Source organism: Alligator sinensis, unplaced genomic scaffold (assembly GCF_000455745.1).
Source record: "Alligator sinensis unplaced genomic scaffold, ASM45574v1 scaffold168_1, whole genome shotgun sequence".
NCBI classification, from domain to species: Eukaryota; Metazoa; Chordata; order Crocodylia; family Alligatoridae; genus Alligator; species Alligator sinensis.
The window spans coordinates 81,883-107,907 of NW_005842377.1; the positions used below are offsets into that span (position 1 = coordinate 81,883).

The 26,025-nt window shown below is 40.0% G+C and overlaps 1 protein-coding gene across 1 annotated transcript in view; it reads right to left on the bottom strand.

The window, feature by feature from the left end:
• Nucleotides 1-26,025, bottom strand: part of DLGAP1 (DLG associated protein 1) — a 719,594-nt gene that overhangs the window by 10,284 nt on the left and 683,285 nt on the right. Inside the window, exons 9-12 of the mRNA XM_025210860.1 lie at nucleotides 21,151-21,524; nucleotides 17,514-17,605; nucleotides 6,661-7,082; nucleotides 96-187 (exon numbers count right to left, since the gene is read on the bottom strand). Of these exons, the coding sequence (XP_025066645.1) occupies nucleotides 96-187; nucleotides 6,661-7,082; nucleotides 17,514-17,605; nucleotides 21,151-21,524 (980 nt within the window). The remainder of the gene's footprint in view (nucleotides 1-95; nucleotides 188-6,660; nucleotides 7,083-17,513; nucleotides 17,606-21,150; nucleotides 21,525-26,025) is intronic.

Genomic DNA, 26,025 nt, shown 5'->3' on the forward strand with positions numbered 1-26,025 from the left:
AAAAAAAATCTCGTCTAATTTAGGATGTAGTAACTCAGAGTCAGTTCCCTAGCAGTGATAGATGCACAGTCATAACTATAATACATGCTACATACCAGGTTTTCTTCACACAGTTCTCTGAACTGGTAAAATTTCTGGGCCATGAGAAGTTGGGCACTGCCCACTGCAGTTCGAATCTTCCCTAGAACTGAAAGGAAAGCAAATGTTGGTCAGCCACTGTGTTAGAGTCCCCTTTACTGCAGAGATTGAAACATATAAGCGAATGAAAAGCTATGTAGTAGTTGGCATTATAGATAACATTACAGCACTACTACAAACCCTATTAGTGTGCACATATGCAACTTTTATAGGCTAAACCACAGTTTTGCTGGTATAGCTTATACTGGTTTCCCCAAATGAAATGAATCAGAATTGGAAAATATGCTGGTGTAACTGCAATCATACTAAGGGGTTTGCTCATAGAGAAATGTTGCAGAAAATTGCATCTCTAGGCAACAGGCAATAGAGGCAAAACTTTTTATGGTAGACTGGCCCACTTGCAGATTAGCAAAGAGCTTGAAGAAATTGTTACAAACTTGCAAGACAACATATTCGGTACTTGGGAAACCCTACTTCTACCAATACCTCTGCTATTTCACTTAGAAATATAAGGCTTAATTCTAGGGACTGGCCAAGTGCTGCTAGGTTATGCTGGTCCCCAAAAGAGACAGTAGGCTTTTAGGTCAGAGCCCAAAGGCAACCCAGAAGCTTTTTTTTCAGCCACCAGCACAACTTGTAGAAGTCTCAGGGTTGCTTTTAGTTTTATCCAGCTGCCATAGACATTTGAGCAGCAGATAATGACCCAGCCAGGTCCTAAAGGAAGATATCAAGGAGCTTCTGTATTGGTTCTTTACCTCTTGAAGACTCAGGCCCACTGAGAGAGTCTTCATCTGGCCAGCTAAGCTAAGCTTCCATGGACCATCAGAACAGTATATAAAGATCTGTGCAGCACATCAGAGATCTTGGCATATGGTTCTATAACAGGTTGGCTGAACTTGAGATGGACACATGAAGGAGGGGAAACGGAGGCACAGAGCAATGTGACCTCGGCTATGACGCTTCGCAGCAGACCACTGGCACAATCTAGAATAGATTCCAGGTCTTCTGTGCCATGTCTATGGACCATGCTGCCTCTCTCCTCCACTGTAACACAACGTTTGGAGACCTCTTTGGGGGAAAATACCATGAACTTATTTGACTTGTAAAACAAGCCAAGAACTCTGGTGACCCAGCAGGGCCCATATTATCCATTTGCTACCAGAGTGCTGCCACAAAATAACTATAAGCCAATTTTTTTTTTTTCTGGATAGCCAAGAACACTTACATAAATGGACCAAGTAGGTATAAAGCTATCATTCGATGCTGAAGTGTGCTTAATTGAAAGCACGTATACAATCACAGACCCATATTTTGCTTTCTAATTTGTACTGCTACGCTTATGGGCCTTATGGTTGCAAAGTTGTATGTAGAGTAGGAAGGAGGAATAAAAAGCTGGCTGGGGAAAAATGTTCCAGTTTTATCTGGAAAAGAGTCATATACACCCTCTCTCCACCCCAAGCCTTTTACTTTGTTCCCATAGCTCAGATGACCACTACCAAGAAATAGCTGTGAACTGGAAGATTCACTAAGTGGGATATTTTCAACACACTGTGCAGGGAATTCTACACACCAGTCTCATTATTGTTAGTAAGACTTGCGTGTCTAATTCCCTGCGCACAGTGCTGAAAATGGACCCCTTGGTGTGTCTAGTCATTTATGCAACCCAATGTGCAAACCACTCAACTGAAAGGAGGCTTCAATAGTAGGGAGGAGGTACTCCGAGAGCTTTCATGTGGTTTCCATTGTTATGAAAACTCTTCCCACTGAGTACATTTCAGCACAGCTGCCTCATCTGGAGCGTGGCCATCCGACACTTTGCAACAGAGCCCAAGAGTAGAGACGGGGAGAGAATGGGCTCTAAACTTCTTATTAAAAATGAAGAAAGTGTTGTTTGTAGGATGGACAGTGACTGTGGGAAATCATGTTGGGAGCATATTCCCAAATGAAGTAAAAATAACTTTTGCCATGAGGGTAGGGAATCATTCCTCTTTCTTTTTTTTTCAAGCTATAAAAGTTTTTAATATTTCAAAATTATCATGAGGTAGAATTAGGGAAGAAAGGAAGGCCTGGCTGCCTAGCGACTGGCTGTTTCTCTGAAAATCACCATCCTAGCTGACTGTGAGGTGCATGCTGATGCTGTTCTCCATTGTTACTGTTTCTGTTATAGCTGCTGATGTATCTAGTCAAGTGTCGCTGATTTCTTGCCCCTCAAAACAAGCAGTGTATTAATGTTCTACCAGCTAGCACAACCAACCCTGGCGCAGAAGATTTTTTTAAGCTGTTGACAAAGAACATGACAGACTGAAAGGGATCTTCCCAGAAAGCAAAGTCTTTCCAGTTCTGCCTCAAAAATATATGTTGCTTTTAATTTTGAAGGCAGAATGCTCTTCTCTCTAATTCAGACAAAACTTCCGCTGCCAGAAAGAAAGGAACTAAGAAACAATAAAAAAAAAAAAAAAAAGAAACGTGCTGCCGTACTCTTTCTCTGGATAAAATCCTGAGAGGCTCTACACTTGCAAAAAAACCACAACAGTTTGGGGCCAAACACAGGAAAGTGAAAATATAAGAGTCAAAATATATTAATCAGAGATGAAGCCCTTTGCAACAGGGGAGGGGGATCCAGAAGACAAAAAATACTTAAACTGACACCTTCAATTCATAGAACACCGACATTTACAAAGCAAATGGCAAACTACCAGAATCCAAGACGCAGTCATAACAGTTGGAAACGGGTACAGAAGTTGACTCATGTTACCTTCTAATCTGTAGTTTCTCATACTACACTCATTACTGTCAGACGTGAATGACTTTACAGAAGTGTATTAAGTAATGTGACTAACATCTGTCACGTGTTGCCTTCATACCTCCCTCTGGGGAAAAGTGTGTGCAGTGAGGTATCTTGTTTCAGAAGGGTGGTGATACTGGTAGTTGTCATCTGTTTTGCTGTGATCCACTTTTCCTTCTAAATCTACTTCCTGAACTGGTCTACTGGGGGGGGAATCTATTGTCATAGCTGTTAGTGAATAACTATTCTGCTATAGCTATTTTCCAATAATTATTCTAAAATAACTCCACCATGTGGGCATTATTTCAAAATGTGAAACACTTACTGTTGTGTTTTTTATTATTCTTCCAGAAAAACATCCACATGGGACACTTATTTTGTATCAGTTATACCAATCAATCTCCTTGTGGAGAGAAGCCTTTAAGTTACTGATTTTTTTCTCATCATTTGTATGCCTAAGCTTAATTGTAGGTCCTTTGGGCAGGGACCATCAATTCTATTAGGTCTATAAATTGCTCAGTCCTCTCTTTGGAATGATATAGAAATAAATGCAAGGCTAAAGAAGGCAAAAAGCCCAAACAGAATAACACAGAAAAGAATGATTGACTCAGTCACTGGGACCAAGACTAACAACTTCAACACAAATGTCAGAAGCATCTTGTGCATATGAAGTGATCCTGCCATAGGAGTTGTCACAATCTATTTCTAAACTAGGATAGACCAATATTCTAGCCTATTTATGTTGACAGGCCAGCATTTAAATAACTCAAGGCATGACAAAAGGCAGGAAATACCCCTAGGTCAGCTATTAAAGAGAATAAAGGCTCAATGGAGCAAGTTAAGAAGACCTGATTCTACAATCCTTGCTTTGAATAACATTTAATTATATAAATAATCTTGATGAAGTTATTGGGTTTATGTTGATAGGTGACTACTACTTAATCTAAGTAAGGGATGCAGAATCAATTCCTAAATGTATATCTGTTTTTTAATAGTACAATTGACATTTCCTAACTATAGTATCTTGTAGCTTGTAGATTTTTTTTTTTTTTTTTGCTATTGTATTTCGTTCTTCAAATACTGGTGGAGAGAATATATGGGACCTGTGTCTTCTGAGACTTTGAAAAACAGACAATGCAGAGAGCGCTGGTCAGGGGAGAATATTTATAGGAAACCAGAGTAAACAGAAGTACGGGAGGATAGTGGGAGTAAAATTAGTCAGAACTTTGACTACTTCTAGTTTCCATTTCTCATATATAGCCAGTTAAGATGGGAGAAGTATTTTTACCTTTGCCCAAACATTATGCTCTTGTTCCTAGGCTGCACTGCTTATATTTTACTTTAAACAGTAAATTTTCATGAAAATGTGTAAACCCAACATAACTGCAAGCAGAGACTCTTGACTTAAATAATAGGGATAGTGAAGATTTGACTTCACCTTTTGTGTATGCACAAGCCCAGAGGGATAAAGTATTCGGGCTAAGTGATCAGGATGATGGTGGGCATTTGTCTTCTGACCTCCTTTGTTTTCTATTGCAGTTTTAACTATTTGGGTTCTGACTAATTTCTCCATTTACATCTACCAATGCACTTGCAAACTACCCATGACCTGTGGTGAATCAGAACTATTTGCAGTTTTTTAGGATGAATGAAATCAAGTTGAAATATTGAAGCTGTACATGAATATGGAATGTAGACCAAGGATTGTAAGAATACTACTTTTTCCTGTACCTCAGCTGGCTACAAATGTACCCTGAGATCATATTCTACTGATTTAATGCCAATATGAGGAAAGGATTTTAGGATAGTCAGTTTGTTATGGATAGGATTCCTTAATGGCCTACTGTGTGATATCTTGCTTTTGGGGGCAGGGGAGAGGGGGAGAATAGCAAGCATGTAATAGATAAATCCAAACTATTCTGAAATCAATTGACAAAAACCTAGTAACTTCAATAAACATTAGATCAAGTCCTTAATTGCATACTTAAGCTTGCATCTTTAACTCTTTCCTTTCATAAAGAGAGAGCACTAGAATTCCTAGAAACAATACTTGGGTATACACAAAAAAATAAACTATAGTGGAGGCATATTGGGTGTCCTGGCTTAAAGAATGAGTATACATTCTTTAAGGAGTATCAGTCTGCTTACTACACATGCTACAGTTTTATCAGACAATGTTGTCAAGTAAAACCAGTATATTCGTACAATTATTTCTCAAGATGAGAGAGAGGACCAAAGACATTTCTCTGTATATTTGTATTTCCCCCTGGAACAGCTGAACCTTAACCTGTTTTTATACACAGCAGTAGACTGCATTCCTAGCTAGAAACATTCAGTCCCATCTGGTAGATTCATTCCTAGTTAGATAATACTGAACGTATCTATGTAACATACAAGCTACTGTCAAATAGCAGTGAGCCGTCTCCCCAAGACAGCTGTTTCACACAAGGGCTGCATTGTCTGAAAGAAGCTTGTATCGTTTTACTTCAAGTGCTGAGGGAACAAGCATTATTCTGTCAGCTGCCATGGCACTGAGGAAAATTTGCTCGTTGCAGATTGTCATTATTTTGTTATCAGGTCAAACATGCACTGTGCACTGTCAGAGTTGAAGGCTGAAAACAAAAGATGCATTCCTTATTCTGCTTATGTTTTATCAGTTAAAAAAGAAATCCTCCGACTCTGCTGAGTTTATAAAAGACATGATTTGGTTCTGAGTTTACAACAACAAGCTTTTGTTCCCAACATTAGTGAGCTGGCTACTGTGACTTTCACCATATGCTTTTATTTGGCAGCAGGTAGAATAGGAAACTGCTGTCCAGCAGTGGAATGTCAAACAATGTCCTCAGGAAACAGCTGTCACATTCAAGAATCTCGGATGACATCACAAAGCAACCGATAACTCACTAAGGGCTGTTAAGGTCGACCCCTTTCCTCCTCCTGCTGCCACCAAGCACAGTTAAAAAAAAGATTTAAAAAGCAGATAAATAATCTGCAGGTTATATATACCATGTGATTTTTGTGCTTCACATGGAGGCACTGATAATAGCCTACATAACTCCTACTTTCTATGGCCAGAACAATTTATTTTTAATGGGCGGTTCAATTTAAAAGCTTTTGTAAGTATAAATACTGTGAAATACTTCAAGGAAATTCTAGTACAGAAATGTAACAGCTTTGTATATATCAGCCCCATGAATTTTCTATTTGCCCACTTTCCCTAGATGACTAGTTGTTTTGATGGCCATGTAAAACGTTATTAGGTTTTCCCCTGCCATCTGTCATTACCATATATGGCAGGCACACAGATTGAACGGTTGTATGTTTTTAAATATTTTCGTGTGTGCTTGTGCATGCATTCCACTTTCACCATTAAACTCCTTAATTCATGACATTCATTATTTGCATTCCTTGAAGAGAAAAATATTGTACTGACATGTGCTCTAATATATATTTATTAATAACATATATTGTTGATATACATTGGAAAGGTAAGGCTCAAACAAAACACTATCTAAGTACAGCTCCAAGTCTGGGATATGTGAATCTGCACTTGAAGGTCCTGGGCTTCATTTTTTATGGTAGGCAGAATAAGTATTGACACCTGTCTGATTATTGAACTTGTAAAGTGGCCTGATCCAAAGTCAGTGGAAAGATACCTATTAACTTCTATGGACTGGTTGGATCTGGTATTAAAAGAATATTTTTTACCAGCAATATTTTTATATTCAATTACTTACTGTCCTCAGGCAAGTTGTTTTCCCGTTCTTCTCTTTCCATCTGTTGGCACCAGCCTTCCATGCGATCTCTCTCTGCCTGAAGAAGCTTCAGAAACCAGTGTCCATCTCTGTGACACACTGACCTTTGAACAGCCTCCAGAGGATCTTCAGTTATAGAATCAATCCAAGGGTCAGGAGGAGGTAAAATTGAAGGGTCAAAATCTGTATCAAAGTCATCATCCACCGCACATGCGTGATAATGGTTCCCTGACCCCTGTATGCTAACGGTGGAGGTGCTTGCATCTCGGGAAAACTGTCTTGATATTTGCCCAGTGTACAAAGTGTCCTCTTGAGGATCCAATGATATTTCAAAGTTCTCATGGAAATCCAGGTCTGCTTGCACAGCTGCTGTTACACTATTAGATCGCGTAAACCTGCGGAAGCTTTGAAGAACACAAAAACAACATACTCAGACACACTGTGATAAACTAGTAATTCAAGAAACGAGGATATTCTAAGGTTCTACTTCTTGGAAGCTTTGCAGGAATGGCAGTCATGGCTGTCAATTTTTATCAGAGACTGGTTTCATTGGGGTTTTTTTGATAAATCACCAAAATTGGCTTGCTTTAAGGAAAGAAAACAACTTTACTCAACTTTTTACTTTGAGTTAGTGCTTGTGATGACCTGGAGAATAGACCAGATGATAAATATTGGCTTCAAGTGCCTCGGATTTTTGGGTGCCCAGTTTGAGGCACCTAAGAGGAATGGACTTTCTGAAGTGATTAAGCTTCCACACTCTGAAACGCAGACTATGTTAAGGTTGGATACCCAGAAATTGAAGCACCTGAAATCACTTATGACTTTTGAAAAATCTTGTTTTTAAGTTATGTATGCACTGAGCAGGTACAGCAAGGTAAGTAACATACTGTATGTCTCCACTGAAACCTTTAGGGATACTTTGATTCTGACCTTTTGAAAGTCACCTGCAGATGGCTGTAAGGGGAGTTTGATGTTCATGCCCATTCACTCTTTGCCTCTTGCTAATTCTGCCAATAAGCTACAAATTCATTATATATGGAATTTTTATGAAGGGGTGGAGGGGGAGAAGGGAAAAGTATTCTCAGTTTATTTTAATTTCTCATAAATAATTTGCTTCTGCTCCAAACATATTATTGCCATCTTGGATGATTTTATTGTGAGCATCACAATATTTCTAAGTGGTTCTGCAATTTTTATAATGCCTGTCATCAGTCATGCAACAATCTATCCGTATCCATATGAGTTATCTCCTGCTATTGTGAATAGGATTAAGTGAAGGCTACCCTCACTAAGGTGGCTACCCTGTAGCTGAAAATGAGGCTTCCCTCCACATATATGGTCTTCATTTTGCATTGTTTCCAATATGGCAGAGGCCTAAGAGAGGAGACATTGATCCTTTTGTCACCATTTAAGGGATTGTGCAGATGCCAGGAATGGCATCGATTGGGGAGGAGGCCAGCAAACTGCATTAAGGAAACAGAGCAAAAAACCCGTGCGGTCAGCGCAGGAGGCAGACTCAGAAGGGCTGCAGGGATTGCAAATGGTAGAAGGCCGACTTAGGAGGTGCAGAAGCAACTAATGGTTGTTGCAATGGAATGTGATATGGCAGCAAGGGTGAATGCAGAAGTTGGAAGTGTGTGGAAAGAAAGGAGTAGAGAAGTACAGAGGCCAGTAGGTATGTGTGGATCTGATAACTCTTAGAGGAACTCGGGCTACAAACAGACATTACCCTTGTGCCAGAAAATGTTTTATGGAACATAACGCAAATGAACAAAATGCCCAAAATGCAAGCCTGATAATTCCTAGTAGTAGCTTGTGCCACATGATTGTGGTGAATCTTTGCTTAGGAGGAGCTCAGCTGGGCACGTCCAGGTGGGGTGGTGCCTGCTCCAGTCTTTCTGCCTTGCTCCTGCACAGTAGCAGTGGTGCCTGCCCACATGTCTGTCTGGTGCACCATACCGCCTATGGAATAGTCCCTGCAAGTGGGGGCTGCCTGCACTCTCCAGGTACATAGGCGCCGACTTTGTTTTTTTGCTGGTGGGTGATTACAAAAGTAAAAAAAGAAAAAAAAACCAAAACCAACCCCCAAAATGGCACTTTACTTTTAATTCGGTGTATTTCTGTGCTGAGATCTGCGTATGCCCACCCCTGCCAGTTACTTCTACCCATCTCTGCAGCATCTGAATAGATCAGGGACTTTAGTGGGGCTTTCTTGGCATTTTTATATAACAGCTGATTGACTCAGTTTTAGCTAAAAGAGCCAAAAAGCCCTGCTGAAGTGCCCAATCTTTACAGATACTGCAGAGTCAGACTGAAGTAATGTGGTGCTTCTTCCAGTAAAGTGCTTTTTTTTTTTTTTTTTTTTTTTTAAACATCTACAAGCGTGGCTCCATGGATGCTGAGTTTCGGTGGTTGCTTGAGCCCTAGAGCACACATGGAGTCAGTGCCTGTGCCCCAGGCAGATTATTTCAGAGTGTGTGTTCTGCGCTGCAGAGAAAGGGAATCCCATGGGCTAGCCTGCCCCATGCTTGCAGACACGCACCTTGGGATTTGGCCAAGCAGCTAGGGCTGTTGCTCTGCAGAATCAGGGCCCTGAAGTGTTGGGAATAGCAGGTTCCCAATCTTGTGGGACAATGGCCCTGGACATTGTCTTCAGAGCCGGCCATAGGGAAAATAGTGCTCTGGGCAAACTTGTATTTTGTCTTCTTCCCCACCCCTGCCAGTAAGTAGCACTGCTGCAGGCAGACAGGGGCCCAGGGCAGCCTGGTACAGAGGCAGAGCAGCATGGTGTGCCTGGCAGGCAGGTGGGCAGGCATCACTGCTGCTGTGCAGGAGCAAGGCGGCAGACTGCAGCAGGCACCATCCCACCTGCACGTGCCTGGCTCGGCTCCTCCTGCAGTGGCTGAAGGCAGACTGGGATGGGCACCACTCTTCCTGCTTGGGTTGGGGATCAGCTGGCATGGGGACAGTGCTGCTGTGAGTGCAGGCTGCTCACCCTTATGTTGTTTGGCCCCCCGACCATGGCGCCCTGTGGAGTCACCCATGTAGAGTGACAGAGGCATCCCTAGAATACAGGGCATCCCATTGGTTTTGGTGGGAAACCACTGCCCCCCTAGGCCGATCAGCAGTGAGGGGCAGGGCAACCGCCTTGTTGGCCAATCAGCAGTGAGGGTGGAGCAACTGGACCACTTGGCCAATTGGCAGCAGGGGGCAGGGTCACCACAAAAAGCCACCTCCCTGCTTGGCTGTCTTAGAACCATGCTGCTCCCCTGGCTGTGCACTGCCCAACATCTAGGCACAGCCAATAGAATCATGAGGATAAATGATTGACATGTATTGCCACCAATGAACTGAGAAACAGGCCGTTTTGCCATTGGTTCCTCATTTCAAAATAGATAGGGGACAAAGGGTTTAAAAACAGGATGGTCCAGTATAAAACAGGACCAATGGCTAAGCTACACCCACTCCTAAGGCTGGCTCTGAGCGTCTGCAACTGGATCAGCTGTGCCTGGACACATCCCAGCACTGCTGATTATGCAACAAAAACGACATCTGTTTGTAGCCTCAGAGGAAGAATGGGAGCTGTCTATCTTCCTTCTTTAGAGGAGGGAAGGGAGAGAGAGAGGTAGAATAATAAAACAGTTCACTAGGCTGACATTTCATGGCTGCTGATGTGGCCGCTCAGTGAGTCAAAGCATGGTAAAATGGAAGTTTAGAAGGGGATACCCCTACAGTGAGGGGGGATGGAGAGGTTGCGGGGAGGAAAAGAGCTGGCAGTATTTTAGTTGTTATCTTCTCAGTAGTTTTCCTATCTGTATTTGTGCACCTTATTCTAAATGTAGATTCTTCTTCTTCTTCTCTCTCTCACTTTTTTTTAACAACAGCATAAGACAGTATTTTTATTGTAACAGCTGTTGCTCTGGACTTATTTTGAAACAGGTGGTTAAGTGATGTAAGTCACGGCGATACCATTATAGTTTTTTCACAATAGGCTCCAGTTGCATTGACAAGCTACAAAATACGAGATAACCCAATATCTGAAGTTTTTCAACTGAGTGAAACATTTCACTTCACACTGATCTGGTTTTGTTTATCAATTCGGCCACCAAACTGAAAAACCCATTATTTAGACAATCCATGCATGCGTGTGCACTCTCTCTCACTCACACTCCTTTTATTCAGAAACCAAAGAAAGCATGGCAATCAATAAACAGTATACTCCTCTTAAGACAATAAACTTTGTGGGCAGAAGGGAAAAAGCACTGGCAGCTCTCTTTTCCATGGCTCTGAGGAAGTCTAACTGCAGCAGAGCCTGCCTTTGCTCTCTTGTGATTTACCCCAAGTTGTGAAACTTAACCAGATGGTTATATGCCTTTATTTTAGCATATCTGTGAATCAACTGACTGTTTGTACTGCAGGTAACTTCCTGGCTCTCCAGCACAAAGCAAATGCCAAACGTGAAAACATTAGGCTCTCCTAACCAAGATGATGTATTACCAGAAGCATTATATTTCAAAACTTTCAGAAGTATACCCTTACTATTTTCAATATGAACTTGTGTTTCCAATGACGGACTCTCTTCAACATATACAGCAGAATGACCTACTTTTTCTTGTTCTGTTTTTGATACCGGGCTCTGTAATGTATCTGCCCTTGGAAAAAAAAATCATTTGGTGATAGAAAACAGCATCAGCTTAGAATTAAGGAATTCAAAGAAATAGAAGTTAAATTAAATGAAATAAAATGCCTCTCAATGTACACTTATACAGAGTGCATCAGTTAATGGTATTTTGCTCCCCAAGGTAACTTCTCCACCCATTTCTAAGATAATCTATCCTAACAAAATGCTATCTGAATCCCAAAGATCTGTTTAGGTCAATTAAAGTTCCATGCCACATCTAGCAGGAGATCTACTAAATCTATACAACAAAGTTTACATTGCCTTTACATGTACAGAACATTTACAAGTAGGTAAATCTTTCTTGAGAAAGCTTTTATACAAAAGATTACTTTTAGGGGTAAAGAGCTAAAAACATGAACTCTCTGGCTTGCCTCTTCACCTGCTTTTAGATTCCTTGCTTTTGTACTCATTTGTGCCCTGTAGGCACAAGGTGTAATAATTACAACTTCAGAGAACTACAACAGATATCTGGCCCAAGGTGCAGAAAACCATGAAACCACAGACTGGATAAACCAGTATGGAGTACAATAAAATGTCTGTTCTGAAAAGCAACAGCAGGGTCACTCATCTCGCTGCTGCTGCTGCTTGTTCTTTCTGAGAAACATGTTTGTTTCTATTGTGGGGCTTTTTTTTTTTTTTTAAACAGCAAAGGAACCTACAGATGGCAAGTTGCAATGACACAGTAATTCCAGCCTGCTTCATTATCTCTCTGTTCTGTTGCTTCTTGTATTTGGTTTGTCTGCCAAGGTTATGATGCTTTTAGCAGAGTGAAACTAGTTGTACAAATGGCTAGCAGATTCAATATCACTGACATGCGAGTCTTGCAACAGTAGGACTCTTGACAATATATCTTCAAGAATTCATGTCAAATAGGCAGCAGACTAAGTGAGCTGTGAGGTTATAGAATGAGAATCTCATGTTCATGGTTCTTCTTTTTTCATTCATATATTTTTGCACCCTTATATAGTCTTAAAATAGAAACTATTTCCCTATTATTGTTCTATGTTAGTATAATCCTTTAGATATTTTTTTGAATGCACTGTAGAGAATGTGTGTGGACAAAAAATGCTGAATATCCAAGCAAAGTCAGCCAGCCCTAGCGCAAGGGTATAATTTAGGGGAAGTACACATTTCAAAAGTCTTACCTAGAATTCTGAAATTTGAGAAGGTCGATTGACAACAGATGAATAACTGCAAAGGTAAGATTGTAAAATCTTGTTTTGGCAGTTTAAATAGTAGCCCAAGCAGGAAGCCATGTGAAGTGTGTGTTATTGTTTAATGCAAGACCATCTAAACTAAAAGAAAGACTAATTGAAAAAGTTTGCACTCGGGAGCGGGGGTGGGAAATAGGTTGCAAAAGCTAGCAAGAAGCCTGAGAAGATGGACACTTGTACATTTGGAGCCTATATACTGCTCTATCCAGTATGGTATTAGTTTTGCTACATACATATCATTTCCCGCTTATAACATGTTACAATTGGAACATAACAGTTGCTGCCCTTTTGAAAGGGCTCCAAATGAACATGTGTTCATACCCAAAGTGGAAAGGGGCTTTCTTTTCTTCTAGTAACTTTTGAAGATACTTGTCTATTTTTCACATTTTCCCTCTAGAAATGCAATAATATAGGTGCTTTTACAATACACATGTGCATCTGCATTAAAAGGCCTTTTCTGATTATATGCCTTTTGTGTCCTGAGTGACCTCATTTGCTGACTATTTGGTGGTTGTCCTTTATCAGTCAGTTCACTTTTGGAAGTACATGATGGATTACTGTCTGCCACTGTAAAACAGCAGTAGCCTCAACTTTATTAGCAAGGAATCCCAAAATAGCTGTCATCAGGTAATGCAGAAATAATGTTTTCTCACTACAGAACTTGACAGGCAAATCTTACCTCTTGATTTTGTTCTCCTGACCAATAAAAAGTAATAGGAAAAAAGACTGTGTAAATAGGATATTCATCACCAGCAGTTGGCTTATTTTGGATATTTATTTCTTTTGTTATTAGGGAGAAGGTAAATGGGCCTTCATCACCTGTTTAAATGAGCTCATTTACTTAACATTAGAGAAGCTATGGGGTGTAGGGTGCTGAAGACCAATATGTAAAATAAGGTCTGCCAGATCCATGGTTTAACAGGTAATGAGGAACCTGCTCAGAAAAAAACATAAGCAAGGTCACTGCAGTTCATATTTTTTCTGAAGTCCCTTTTCTCTCATGGTTTTAAAGTTAGAGGAGGAGGATGTTCTGGTATATTTAGTAACAGCATACAATCTCTATTATTTAGTAATCTTCTTAGCACATACAAAATATAAAAAATTGGCACTAAATGGTCTTGTGATCTACTTCTAACTACTGTCAGTGAGAAAAATCCTGTAGACTTCAGGAAGCCCAGTAGAAGCAGCTCAGATTTGTTGTGTGTGGGGTTTCCTGTAAGGGAGAAGATGCACAAGATATTCAGACTCCTCACTGGTGCTTCTTTTAAAGCTGGACCATTGGGCAGCCAAATGTGTAGGACTAGAAGGAAGAAAGTAAGTTAGAGGATGTGTAGCTTGCTCGCTCTCTCTCTCTCTCTCTTTTATTGCCTGGCAAGAAGCAGTACTTCACCGTGTTCACTGTTGCACTATCTATCACACAGCACAGTGGGTGTCAGGCAGTGTTGTACTAAATTCACAATTAGACAGTTACACTAGCTAAAAATGCGCCCCCAACAAGGAAGAAGACTACTGCTGCAGTCATCAGAGTCCGCTTGGCAGATGCTCCACCTCTTTGGAGAGGGAGGAATTTTGTTTGCTCCAATCCATGCGAAAACCCCTGGAGTCAAATGCTGGGTGGAATTCTATCTTCGTATGTGTATTCAAGTGGCAATTTGCTGGCTGCACGAGTGCCATTTTAGGTATTTACACACGGGTTTAGATTCTATTATGCCTACACGTAGACTGAATGTGTGTAGTTGGTACGAGCTGGCTGGGCAGGTACAGCTATGCACATGCTCCCATTCTGGACATGTACCTGTGTCAAAGTTTAAAAAAAAAAAAAAATATATATATAAAACCAGCTGACAATCCATGGCTGGATGTTAGATTCCAGAGAAGAAGCTTTCCACATTTTAGTCTCAATAGGTTAGTGATTAGGACACCTGTCCAGGAAGCCAGAAGCCCAGGTTTCAAGTCCTTACTCATCTAGTAGAGACTTGAACCAGCATCTCTCTAACTTCCCAGCATAATATTCTAACCATAACACCACTGGTTAGGCCAGGGGTGGGCAAAATGCGGCCCAGGGGCTGGATGCGTCCTGTTAGGCCATTCTATCTGGCTCGTGGGGCCCCTAAAAATTTAGAAAATTAATATTAATCTGCTGAAACTCACTAAATGGCCCTCTGCCCAAAATAATTGCCCACCCCTGGGTCAGGCACTACTCAGACTCCTCATTAGTACTTCTTTTAAAGCTGGACCATTGGGCAGCCCAAACAATGATATATGTAGGACTAGAAGGAAGCAAGTGAGCTAGAGGATGTGTAGCTCAGTGGCTTAGAAGACATCAGGCCTTCTGTTCTAACCTGGACCTTGTTCCCCATGAGGCAGAAACAGCTGTTACTAAAACACTTTGTCCATTAACTATTAAATGCAGTGGGAAATGAGTCAGCCTTAAAAGAAGTGCTGGAGAAGAATCAGAAAGTGCCTAACCTGTGATGAGGTAATTCTGACTTTCTAGCACTGTACTTGAGAAAGCCAGATTCAAACATCTCTGGGCAAGGGCAGCTTAAAACCCAGGTCCTAAGTTAATACCTTAAGCTGTCAGCTAATGAGGATACAATAAGGGAGGCTGTCTCTTCCCCATTCCTGAGTGCTTTTTCTGGGATTTAACTCAGGTACCGCATGTAGGTAACCACATGCCTATCCAGGAAGTTTAAAATGCAAAAATACCTACAGTGTTTCTGTGTTCATTTGAGAGTATTTATTTCATAGATATACTTTTTACAATGCTGTATAGAGATACCCAAGCTAGCCCTGAAATTGGCTATTACCCCAAGCATCTGCCTGGCAGTACATACTTGAGAGCTGTGGTTTTTCAACCTGTGCTCCATGGACCCTTGGGGGTCTGCAGACTATGTCTAAGGGGTTCACAAAAGATGACTATGATCAATCAAAAATATGTGAATACCCACCTCGATAATTCAAAAGGATCTGCACCTCCATTCAAATTTTTTAGGGGTCCATCAATAAAAAAGATTGAAAACCACTGCTTTAGAGCCCTGTCTAGACTACAGACTTACTGTGCTTGGCTTGACTTACTCACCCCTGGTGATGCACAGATCACAGAAATCTGGTTTTGCTGCTATCAGGTGGGCTGGTAGCACAGAGCCACATGGTGTCTTTCTGAGAGTGCTGATGGTGGGCACAGTTAATTAGACAGCAATCAAAAAAGGAACCAGGTGCCTTAAAGTGCTTTATAAAGCAATGGGTTAATAAATCCCAGTCATGAATTATGTATTTAAAGCTTTATGGCTCTTTAAAACAGATATTCAACTGTTTTGTGAAGCCTGAAAAACCAGCTCCTGAATAAAGAGCCCAAACACTTTATCAAACCTAGCTTTTCACCTGGGTGACCCATCAACAGTTCATCTGTGAGGTAGATATTGGTTTGATTACAGATACAGCTCCATCATGCTGCATTTTGTGTCTTGTGAGCAGGTAGCAGGATGAAGTTGTCAAGACATCAGCTTACAGCCTACACTCATGTCCTCACAAAGCCAGTGGACTTAATTCTCGGCCTTCCAGCCTCAACTGTTACCCTGGAAGTGCTAACAGTGTATATTGTGACTCTGTTAGTGTAACAGCATAGCAACAATAATCTGTTTAAAGTGATTTATAAATAGTATTTTAAAATTAACCCTCTCCATGTCAGCAAGTAATTATCACTATGTCTCTTTTGAAGATGGGGAAACTCAAATAGGCAGGTTAATTGACTTGTCTTTATCCAGACATGGAGTCAAGATCAACTCCAGCCTGATACCCAGTGCTATGACCAATAGACCACAAATTTTATTTGAATTCAGCTAGAGTTCACATATGACTGTGGACAAGACAACCTGCTGAGAGACAACATTGGAAGAAATTATCTTCTATAGTAAAGTTTATATTTTAAGTATAATTATGCATTTTTTGTCTTTTTTCTCAAAGAGGTTTTTAAAATTGCTTTTATACAATTTTGTGGGTGGCCTCTCTTATTGAACTAACTGGGAAGGATATAAACAAGCTTTAAGGGTACCAAGTACCATTCCTCAGTTATAAGCTATGACACTCCACTTTAAATGTACTTGTAAAACAGGAACATAATGAATTGTGGAAGCACACATGCATTATCTTTATCTAGTTTCTGTTTTATCTAAAATTTTTAATCCTATGAAAAAAGTGATTTTTCGCATGCAGGCTCTTGGACACCTTGTCTAGGTGGTGTGATTTTTGCCTTAAAATATTGTGGTGGTGTTTTGCATCTGAAAAGAACATCATGCATAATAATTTAGGGTGCAGATAGAAGTGCAGCTCCCAACTCTAACTCCGAACCTGTTCTGCAAAGTGTTCCGAGTTGTAGCCTTACTCCAGACCAAACAGAAGCTCACTGTTGGTGCCAGGGGGGAGGGGAATCTAGCTGCAGAGCCTGTAGCCAAGTTCCCATAGCAAGGATCTGCACTCTCTGTCATCGCTCCCTGTTTTCAGAATGGGAGGGGAGGGGGAAAGGCAGTGGAGGGAGCTCATTCTTGGGGCTCCCCAGCTGGTGCTGAAGGGTGTGGTGGGTGAATTGGAGCCTTGGGGGGGATGGCTGCAATACAGCCGTCCCCCCCTCCAGGGGGGGGTTGAAACCCCCCCAAACTGAACTCTCTCCACTCCCTTTCCCCACTCCTATTCTGAAAACAGCAGCAGGCTGGGAGCTCAGCAGATACAAGTTATAAAAGATGCTACATTTTGTAACATTTTTATCTGATACCTCATGCCACGAGTGGTCAGATTTTCACCCAATCAGCCATTTTTTAAGCTGTTTGCAGCCATGCACTTGTTTGGTCGCAGCTATAAACTGCTTTTTGTGGCCAGATAGTTGAAAATTGTTACTTCTGTCTACACCTTTGCTTCAAGAAATCAATCAACTGTGTACTTACCACTTCTCCTCCTCTACTTGAACACCTATGGATTGGAACTTACTGGTTGCTTTATTTTCACCCAGTCTGGTGGATTCTTCAGCGCCATCCACCTAAAAAAAACAACAAAAAACTAAACAAACCAGATATACATGGCATGTGTTTTAATAAAGATATTTAATGCAGCTCATTTACTTAAATTGTTATTGTATCTTATTTACCAAGGGATATAAGGTCTATGCTTCTACCATAGCTGCCTTTATTCATTCAGATGCTTATTTATCTACAAAATACCATGCACATTTATGACTATATACACACCTGTGATTCTTGCTGATGTATAAAATGTTTGTATAGGCAAGGATGGACTTGCAATATGCAGATGGAGTTTCTCCAACATATGATAGATTCTGATTACTTGATTTATTTTTAACTAATGTGAATGTGCATGAGAAGTGAAGTGATGTTGAAAGTTATATATTTTAAAGGAATTACTTTTGTTTACATATTAGCATTCTGGAATGGAATATTACCAATACAAGATTCAAAACACATTATACGTGCTTTTTATCTGCACTATTAATCTTCAAATTTATTCATGTCAACATTCATCATAACATATTTGATACTTTTCCAGTTCAGCTGGGACCTGATTTTACAAACTAAGCTGAAGGTAAGTATGATTGGGTGTTTTGGGTAGCATCTGAATTCCTGGTTGTTTTGGCCCAGGCATTGCATGTATGATACCAGCCCAGCAGAACATTGGGGTGGGTGGGGGATCGATGGCTGTCCAGGATAAGGATATTAAGCTTAGTTATTTTGGACTGACATGGAACTATTAAAACAAAACAAACCAAAACAACTCTTTGGGGTAGAAATCATTTTCTTCTCTGAATCAGATTCAGTTAGGCACTACTCAAGCTCAAAAAAAAAATCTGGACCTTGGTGTTTGAAGGTGTAAATTTACAATATTATGAGTGGTTATTATAATAACAACTCAGCACCTAACAGCAAATGACATTTTCCTGTGGAAACTAGAGTAATGTGAAGAAGTGATCTAAAAATTCCTACTCTGAGCTGTGGAATATGAGCACCTAAATATTTAGACCGAGAGGGTTGGAAGTGGAAAACACAGTGCTAACACATACTATAATGAATGTCTCTCCCAATTGACTATACTACATAAGCATGTAATTCTATAAAGATTGAAACATAAAGAGGAGACTCAGGACCCAAATGATTTTCAGTAGGAGCCCTTTAGTTTGTGCCCTGAAGAACATTACAAACTAACCTAAACTATACCAACATAGGAAAATATAATAACAGAAAGGAAAGGTTCAGAGTTACACAGTCTTTCAATATAACTTCTGTTGCTATCTCTTAACATTTGGTGAAATTTTACATCTTAAGCCCTTCATTGGTTCAAGTCTATAGAGAAATCTGCCAACTGGCAGAAAGGAGGCAACATTTTTGTGTTGGGTTTTTTAAAGTTTTGTTTTGTTTTGTTTTAACCAAAGACAGCTCTGAAGCTAAGGTTTGAAATATCAGAAGTCTTGGTGAGGTGATAAAAGTTTAACGATAAGTGTACTTCAAACTACATCCATTAGAGTGAGAAAATACAATAAAACAAAAGCATGTGACAAATGTAACCTGCTTTGTTCTCTAAGGGAGCATCTTTACATGTTGCCTGAGACATAGGTTCCCTGGTCACTGACAGTCTTAACTTCTTATGGATATAAGTAATTAACATTCCTGTAACATTTTGCTTGGAATTGGAATAAGGAATAATATTACTTGCAATCAGGAAATGTAAAATATTGTAGGGGAGTATTTAGAGACACAAAAAATAGTTTGAATATCTTCATCTCTGTTGCCACAATAGACTACTAATTCCAAGCATATTTTATTTAAAGTTATATCCATTTTAAGAATGGACAAAAGTGAGACCCTACATTTCCCTTTAGGAATTATGGTTACAACAGTATCATTAATTCAATTTTCCTCACATGTAGTATTTCTACACTTTCTATTCTTATTCCAAGAACTTTACAACAACCTTTAGCTTTGTAATTTTCTCAGTTTTGTGCAAAAATTAATTCCTTTTTGTCTATTACACTGCAAATGGTCTTTGCCATTAGTAAAGATCCTCACTGAAACGAGTGACAGACTGATCTGAGATGGGCATTAACAATAGTAGAGGCTTCCCCACCTCGTTCAGCCTACTTGGATCAGGATTCCAGCTCTGAAGCTGAGCCCAGGCCCTCCTCTTTGAATATATCCTCTCTCAAACAGGTTGGGGAAGAGAAAGTGAGGGCACCAAGGAGGCAATAAGTTATGCTTTTTCAAGGCTTGCAGTAGTTCACGTTTACTCAGAGCAAGAGGGGAGCAGAGGTAGAATTGCAGGAGCTTCTCCTGAGGTGGCACAGTAGCATCCCACACATTACTGTACTCAGCCAGAAGCCTGTCTAGTCCGCAGTAGTTAGACCAGCCTTCCCGACCAATTCATTGAAAAGCTTTGTGATTAACGATCATCATCTGATCCATGATCATTCATATGAAATCAAGTGTACTTATCTTCAAAGAGAAGACTAACTGCATTTTCAGGAGGGATGATTAATTTATGGTTCTATGACCTGTTTTCTTGGGATTTATTTTTCTCCAGAAAATGAGTTGATTCTCAATTAACTCCAATTCTGGTTTTGAAAACATGGTCCAGCCAGCACGTTTTAAGTGTCTATGAGCATGTTCTAGTTTTACCAGTAATATTTTAAGAGAGTCATCAGAGAGATTTGTGTGTGCGCGCATGTCTCATACATATTTACAAATATAGTAGCAGTAGTAGTAGGCAGCCCTTGATTCTCTGGATCATGGTGTACACATAAGAGGTCTAGTCAGAGGTCTAGCCTGGTGAACCTGTTTGTGGCTGACAAACCCAATTGGAGAGCAACACAGCTTGTTAAAAGTTTCACAGATCCCTCTGTTGTCTGAGTTGGAGTCCACATTTACAGCATAAACATATAGCAAATCCACAATGAAATAGAGATTATTTACTCCTCCCCTTTCTGTAAGCTTCAACAGCTCTTGGTTGTGTTAGTTTCATCTTGTTTCATGCAACTAGAGGTAACAAAGTTTTAATTTAGTTTCAGCTAGGGTAAATCGGAAGGATCTTATCTTACACTCTTGGGGCAGAGATAACCGGCATATAGAACAATGCCACCTCATTCAAGTGACTAACAGTTGCTATGAAATGCATGAATAAGCAGTAACAATTCAGCTAAGCTGCTTGAAGATATTTTTCTGGTGATAGTGTAATGTAAATCATTGTTTTACACATTCTCTTTCAATGACTTCATTCAGGCTTTTCTGACCCCTGCTGTGTTATGACTCATGGGTTGGTGCTTATGTATAATTTAACACAACTGAATTGGTTTGGTAGCAAGCAGACTTAGCAAAGCCTTACATCTGATATAGTTAAGATTAATTAGTAAAATTTCATCAGCAGCACCCAGAATAAGTACTACTGAAATCTCTACATAGGTACCTGACTGAAATAGAAAAGGGGAGGTTTGAAAGAGAGATATATGGCTCATTCTTAAACTAATATAGAAAGCTGAATGAGCAACAGACATTTATTTGCTACTATAACCTTTTATCTTACCTGTATTCCAATGGATAAACATCTGTTTTTCTTGAAGTGGTCCTTCTTTCTGTCTTCTACAGCAACAGTGGCGATGGTGGTGGTTGTGGTGACAGTGGCAGTATTGTTACCTACATGTTGGCTAGCTGGGCCATGGATCTGTGCATTAGCTGCCTCAATAGCAGCAGTTAATGCCTTCATGCTGTCCAAGCTCTCTGTAGAGTTGCTAAGTCCAGACTGACTGATGATATCTCCCCTTTGTCCCTGTCCGTCCATATATGCATCTTGGGCAGACTCTGTGCTGCTTTGAGCAGTGATGGAAATAAAAGGTTTGGTGGTTGTTCTTGGTGGAACTGGAGGTGGTGTCTTCTTATAGGTAGTAATACAGGATGACACTGGAAAAAAACAAAAAGTCTTTGGTTTTTATTTTCGTTTTGCTATCGTTGCTGCAGAGCAGTGTGAGAAACTAATTCCTACAGATTCCAAACCTGCAGAATTGACTGTAAGGCATCAGCTGGCATTGGGGAAATGGGAGGTGAGAAGGAACTGTCTGACAACAAGCTACAGCAGGTTCCAATGAAAGAGCTAGGCTGTTACCTTGTTTATTGGCTACTTCTGTACATATCAATGCCAATGGCAAAATTACCCATACAGGGGATGGAAAATACACAGCCACCTAGTCCCTCTCCCACCTTGTCAGGATTGTTTTCAGTATATTTTCTACTCTGGACCAGTCTGGTTTTTATAAGTGTCACAAGTATTCTCCATGTATGTATCCCTTTGCCATAGTTTTTAAACAGCATTGACATAGGTTGATCTTAGGACAAACTCACATAGACAAAACTGTACCTTATGCTAAATTTTACTGTTGTCATGTATTTCATCTAGGCCAAAGGTGTCAGAACTCATGGCAGAGGTGGTATCTTTTATTAGACCAACTAGATATTTGCAAAAAAATATATTTATTTGCAAGCTTTCGGGCGCACGCACCCTTCTTCAAGCATAGGAGAGTGTAAAACAGAAGGTTGTAACATTTCTCCTAGCTCTACTGTGAAATATGAATTTTCATTTCCATCTAGGAGAAAAGTTACAATCTTCTCTTGTGCCTGAAGAAGGGCCCCAAAACTTGAAAATAAAGATTTTTTTTGCAAATATCCAGTTGATCTAATAAAAGATGTCACCTGTGCCACAAGTTCTGATTCCTTTGGCCTGTAGACCAATTCATTTACAACCTGGATACCATCTACACCAGTGATTCTCAGGTAGGGTGCCATGGTACCCTGGGGTGCCTTGAGATCCTTTCAAGGGTGCCCTGGGGTGCCATGCAATGCTAGCATTATTGGGTATGCAAACCTGATTCACAAGATAAACCCTGAGATTTCAAATAGGAATCCCTGCTGTTAAAAACATTCTGAGCGTTCTGGGCTTTCTGACTTCTTTGGAAGAGAAAAACTTCTCTATTATTGTTCCATAGTCAAAAAGGAAGTAAAAACTTTAACTAGCATATTTCAAGGGGTGTCTTAAGTCTATAAAGGTTCAGAACCACTGATCTAGGCATTACAACATCAATTACTGCATAAACCCAAATTTAAGCAGGATTTCTAAAGTCAGTTCTATGGCCAGTGAAGATGGTATTTGCTTTTACTGTGCTCATGAAATTCAGAGAGCATCTCATGTTAAAGTCTGTTTACCATGAATTATACTTAAACCTATGTATTTCTGAATGCCACAAGTGTCTTATAAATTGTAATGGGATGTCAGGTCACGCTAAAATATCCTGTAAAAATGAAAAATAACTATGTAAGCCATTTAAAGTAATAGCCAACAGTTATCATGGATACATCTTATACTAAATATATCATTTCAGTTCTGCATAAGTCAGGTCACAAACATGTCAGCAATGGTCTAACAATAATCATAAGTAAAGAGATGATTTATCAGGTCATTTTAACTGGCAAACATCTGTGCCACACACATAAAAGGTCACTACACTACAGCTGTTCTGCTGCCTGTTTTTGTACTGTATGTGCTTGCTGAGCCAGAAGCCATTATGGCATTAATTTGGCCACCTCAGGTCTACATTGCATTTCTTTTTACTGCTGAAGGAATGCATTTTACTTGGCTGTGGAATAAAGGCTGAACAAAGACATGAAATCACACGCGGATTATTTTTCTAAAGATCCCGGTATGAGTTTGTGATTAGATGTTAGTGAATGTGAAATTCTGCATTGGTTGATTCAAACATATTAAGCAATGATGAAAAAGAAAAGCTCACTAAAATAATTAGGGTTTTGAAAGTGCCATAAAATAAACTGAAAAATCAGCTTTGGGGGTGGGGTAGAAGGAATTGATTAAAAATGAACTCCTCACATAACCTTCAAAATCTGCAAAGTTTTTAAATGAGATGCAGACTAAGGTGCCGTTTTAACAAGCTCATGATAGGGAAAATATCTGGAGATAAGAAAATGTCCTTTCTGAACAGGATTCTGAATTTTGTCCAAGTCTCTTGACTGGGTGTGATGTAACAAAAAAGCATTTGTTACAAATGCTGATGTTCGGGAGAATGTGCTACTAGTGATACAGCAGAAGCTTTTATACCAGGACTTAAAAAAATTATCAAGAATGTAGTCGGCATGTTTCATCAGTACACAAGCACCACAAGTGACTGAGGAGATTAATGGTCTTGAGAGTATTCTTTGCATATTGGAAGTACAAGCCCTGAAAATTATTGGGATGATGAAATTGAACATGTGCTTGCTCAGATGACGTTAAAAATGTATTAGCGCAGAAAAGTTTTATGTACAATACTATAACAATATTGGACTATTTGATGAAGCATATTGTGTCTCCTTTTAGACCTACTATGCAGGGTTTCTGTGTTCTTGGAGGACACAGAAACAGCTCTCACCAAATAGACAGGTGATGGTACTTTGGATGATTCCCCTTGAGGCACAGCAATTTGTATTTCTGTGAATCAGTGGGTGTAAATTTAGCCCGTTAAATAATTAACTCTCAGAACATGCCATCAAAGCAAGGGTATCGTTATTCCTGTTTAACACATATGGAAGCCAGCATGAAGGGACCTGGAGGTCTTATGTGTGGTGGGGCCCTTTATAGTCGATCTCAGGTAGTAATAACATTGGTCACCTCATCCTACAAAGGAAGCCAATAAACAGTATCTGTTGAATATTGGTATCTAACAGCATTTTGGACAGTTTCTAATGCTAAATCACTCTAATGTACATGTTTTTTCGACCTTCTGGTAAATGCACCCAACAGAGAAAATAGTTCATATTGTGAACATGTTTCTACCCAGTTAATTAAGAATAACATTGTTATTAAGTGGAGAAAAAAACTGACAAGTCATATGGTGAAATGTGTAGAAAAGGAACAGTACAGTTGCTTTCACATGTCAAAACAAATACTCAGTTTCCTGGAGTCACACAGCACATACTGTGCAAATCCAGAGAGGCAGAGAGTGCAAGTCATAAAAGAGCCCCAGGCACTTCATTACTGGAAATGATGTAAGCGGCTGCCACTCCTTTGCAGAAACTACAACAAAACAATGAGAAAGCTGCAGTCTGTGGCAGCTGCTCTCTAAATGTCATAACTGACTGAGCCCTTCAGAAGCTGAAACATAACAACCAAATGGACTTCGTGCCACAGTTCTTTCCAAGCACTTTCAAGAACCTGGCAACTTGTGACGTGGTAACTGGTAGGGTCTTGAAAAGGCATTTGGCTTTTTATTATTCAAAATCTTGTAGCAAATTTAAAAGCGTTTAAAACTGCTAAAAAAAACAACAAACCCAGGCACTCTCCTTACCCAGGCCAATAGAGACAGCATGTTTCACCAGTGTTGCTGTCCTGGCTGTGCCAGGAGCTATGTCAGAGGGTGCCAAAGAATCCCAACCTGCTTTGGTCTGCCAGAAAGAGGCCACCATGAAGGTGTACTTTGAGATTACTGTCTGGGAGGGGAGAGTGAAAAGGACAGTAAATTCTTCCCTTGGACACAAAAATGTGCTGTGGATTTAACTCCATTTGAAAGGTAATTTGGATTAAGGGAGGTTGTTAATTGAAATATTAATTTCTGAATAACTACATGCAGACATCATAAACTAAACAGGGAATAAGCACTTTTATTCTGGATCAAGAAACGATAATCTACTTTCAAACTGAATATTCAGCTAAGCAGGGACAAGGCACTTTTTTCAGAGTATGTTTACACATGGAGTTATTCAGGAATAAAAGTGCTACATGAGATTAATATATTTCACTCTGAAATGTTGACATTTCAACGTCTTCTCACTTACACAATCCAGAGTAAGGCATAAGATTTCCTCACATAGATTGATGTTTTACCCATCACTGCTTATATAAAAGGCCTGTGACTGCACATTCATGTTTGTTCCCCACTAAACATGTTTAAACAGAAGCACTCTTATAATGAAACATTATAATTGAAGTCTTTAATATTAAGTAATGCTGTAGTATAGCTTTTTTTTATTGTTAGACATCCTTCTGAACTGGGAGGTTGATGCTCCTTGTTCCAGATTCTTTTGGGGTGAATTAGTTGTTTTGGAAACATTAGCTAATAGAAATGCTCTCTCACTTTTCCCCCCATAGGGACAAGCAGACAGAAGTGACAGTTTTTACCCAATTTGGCCCCAGAAAGCAGCCTATAGCTGTGACCAAACACAAGTGCACAGCTGCGGACAGCTTAAAAAATGGCTGACTGGGTGAAAATCTGACCCCTCATTGCATGAGGTATCAGATAAAGCCGTTTCAAAATGTAGCATCTTCAATAACTTGTGTCTGTGGAGCTCCCAGTCTGTCCCTGTTTTCAGAATGGGAGGGGAGAAAGGGAACAGAGGGAGTTCACTCTGAGGGTTTTTCAGC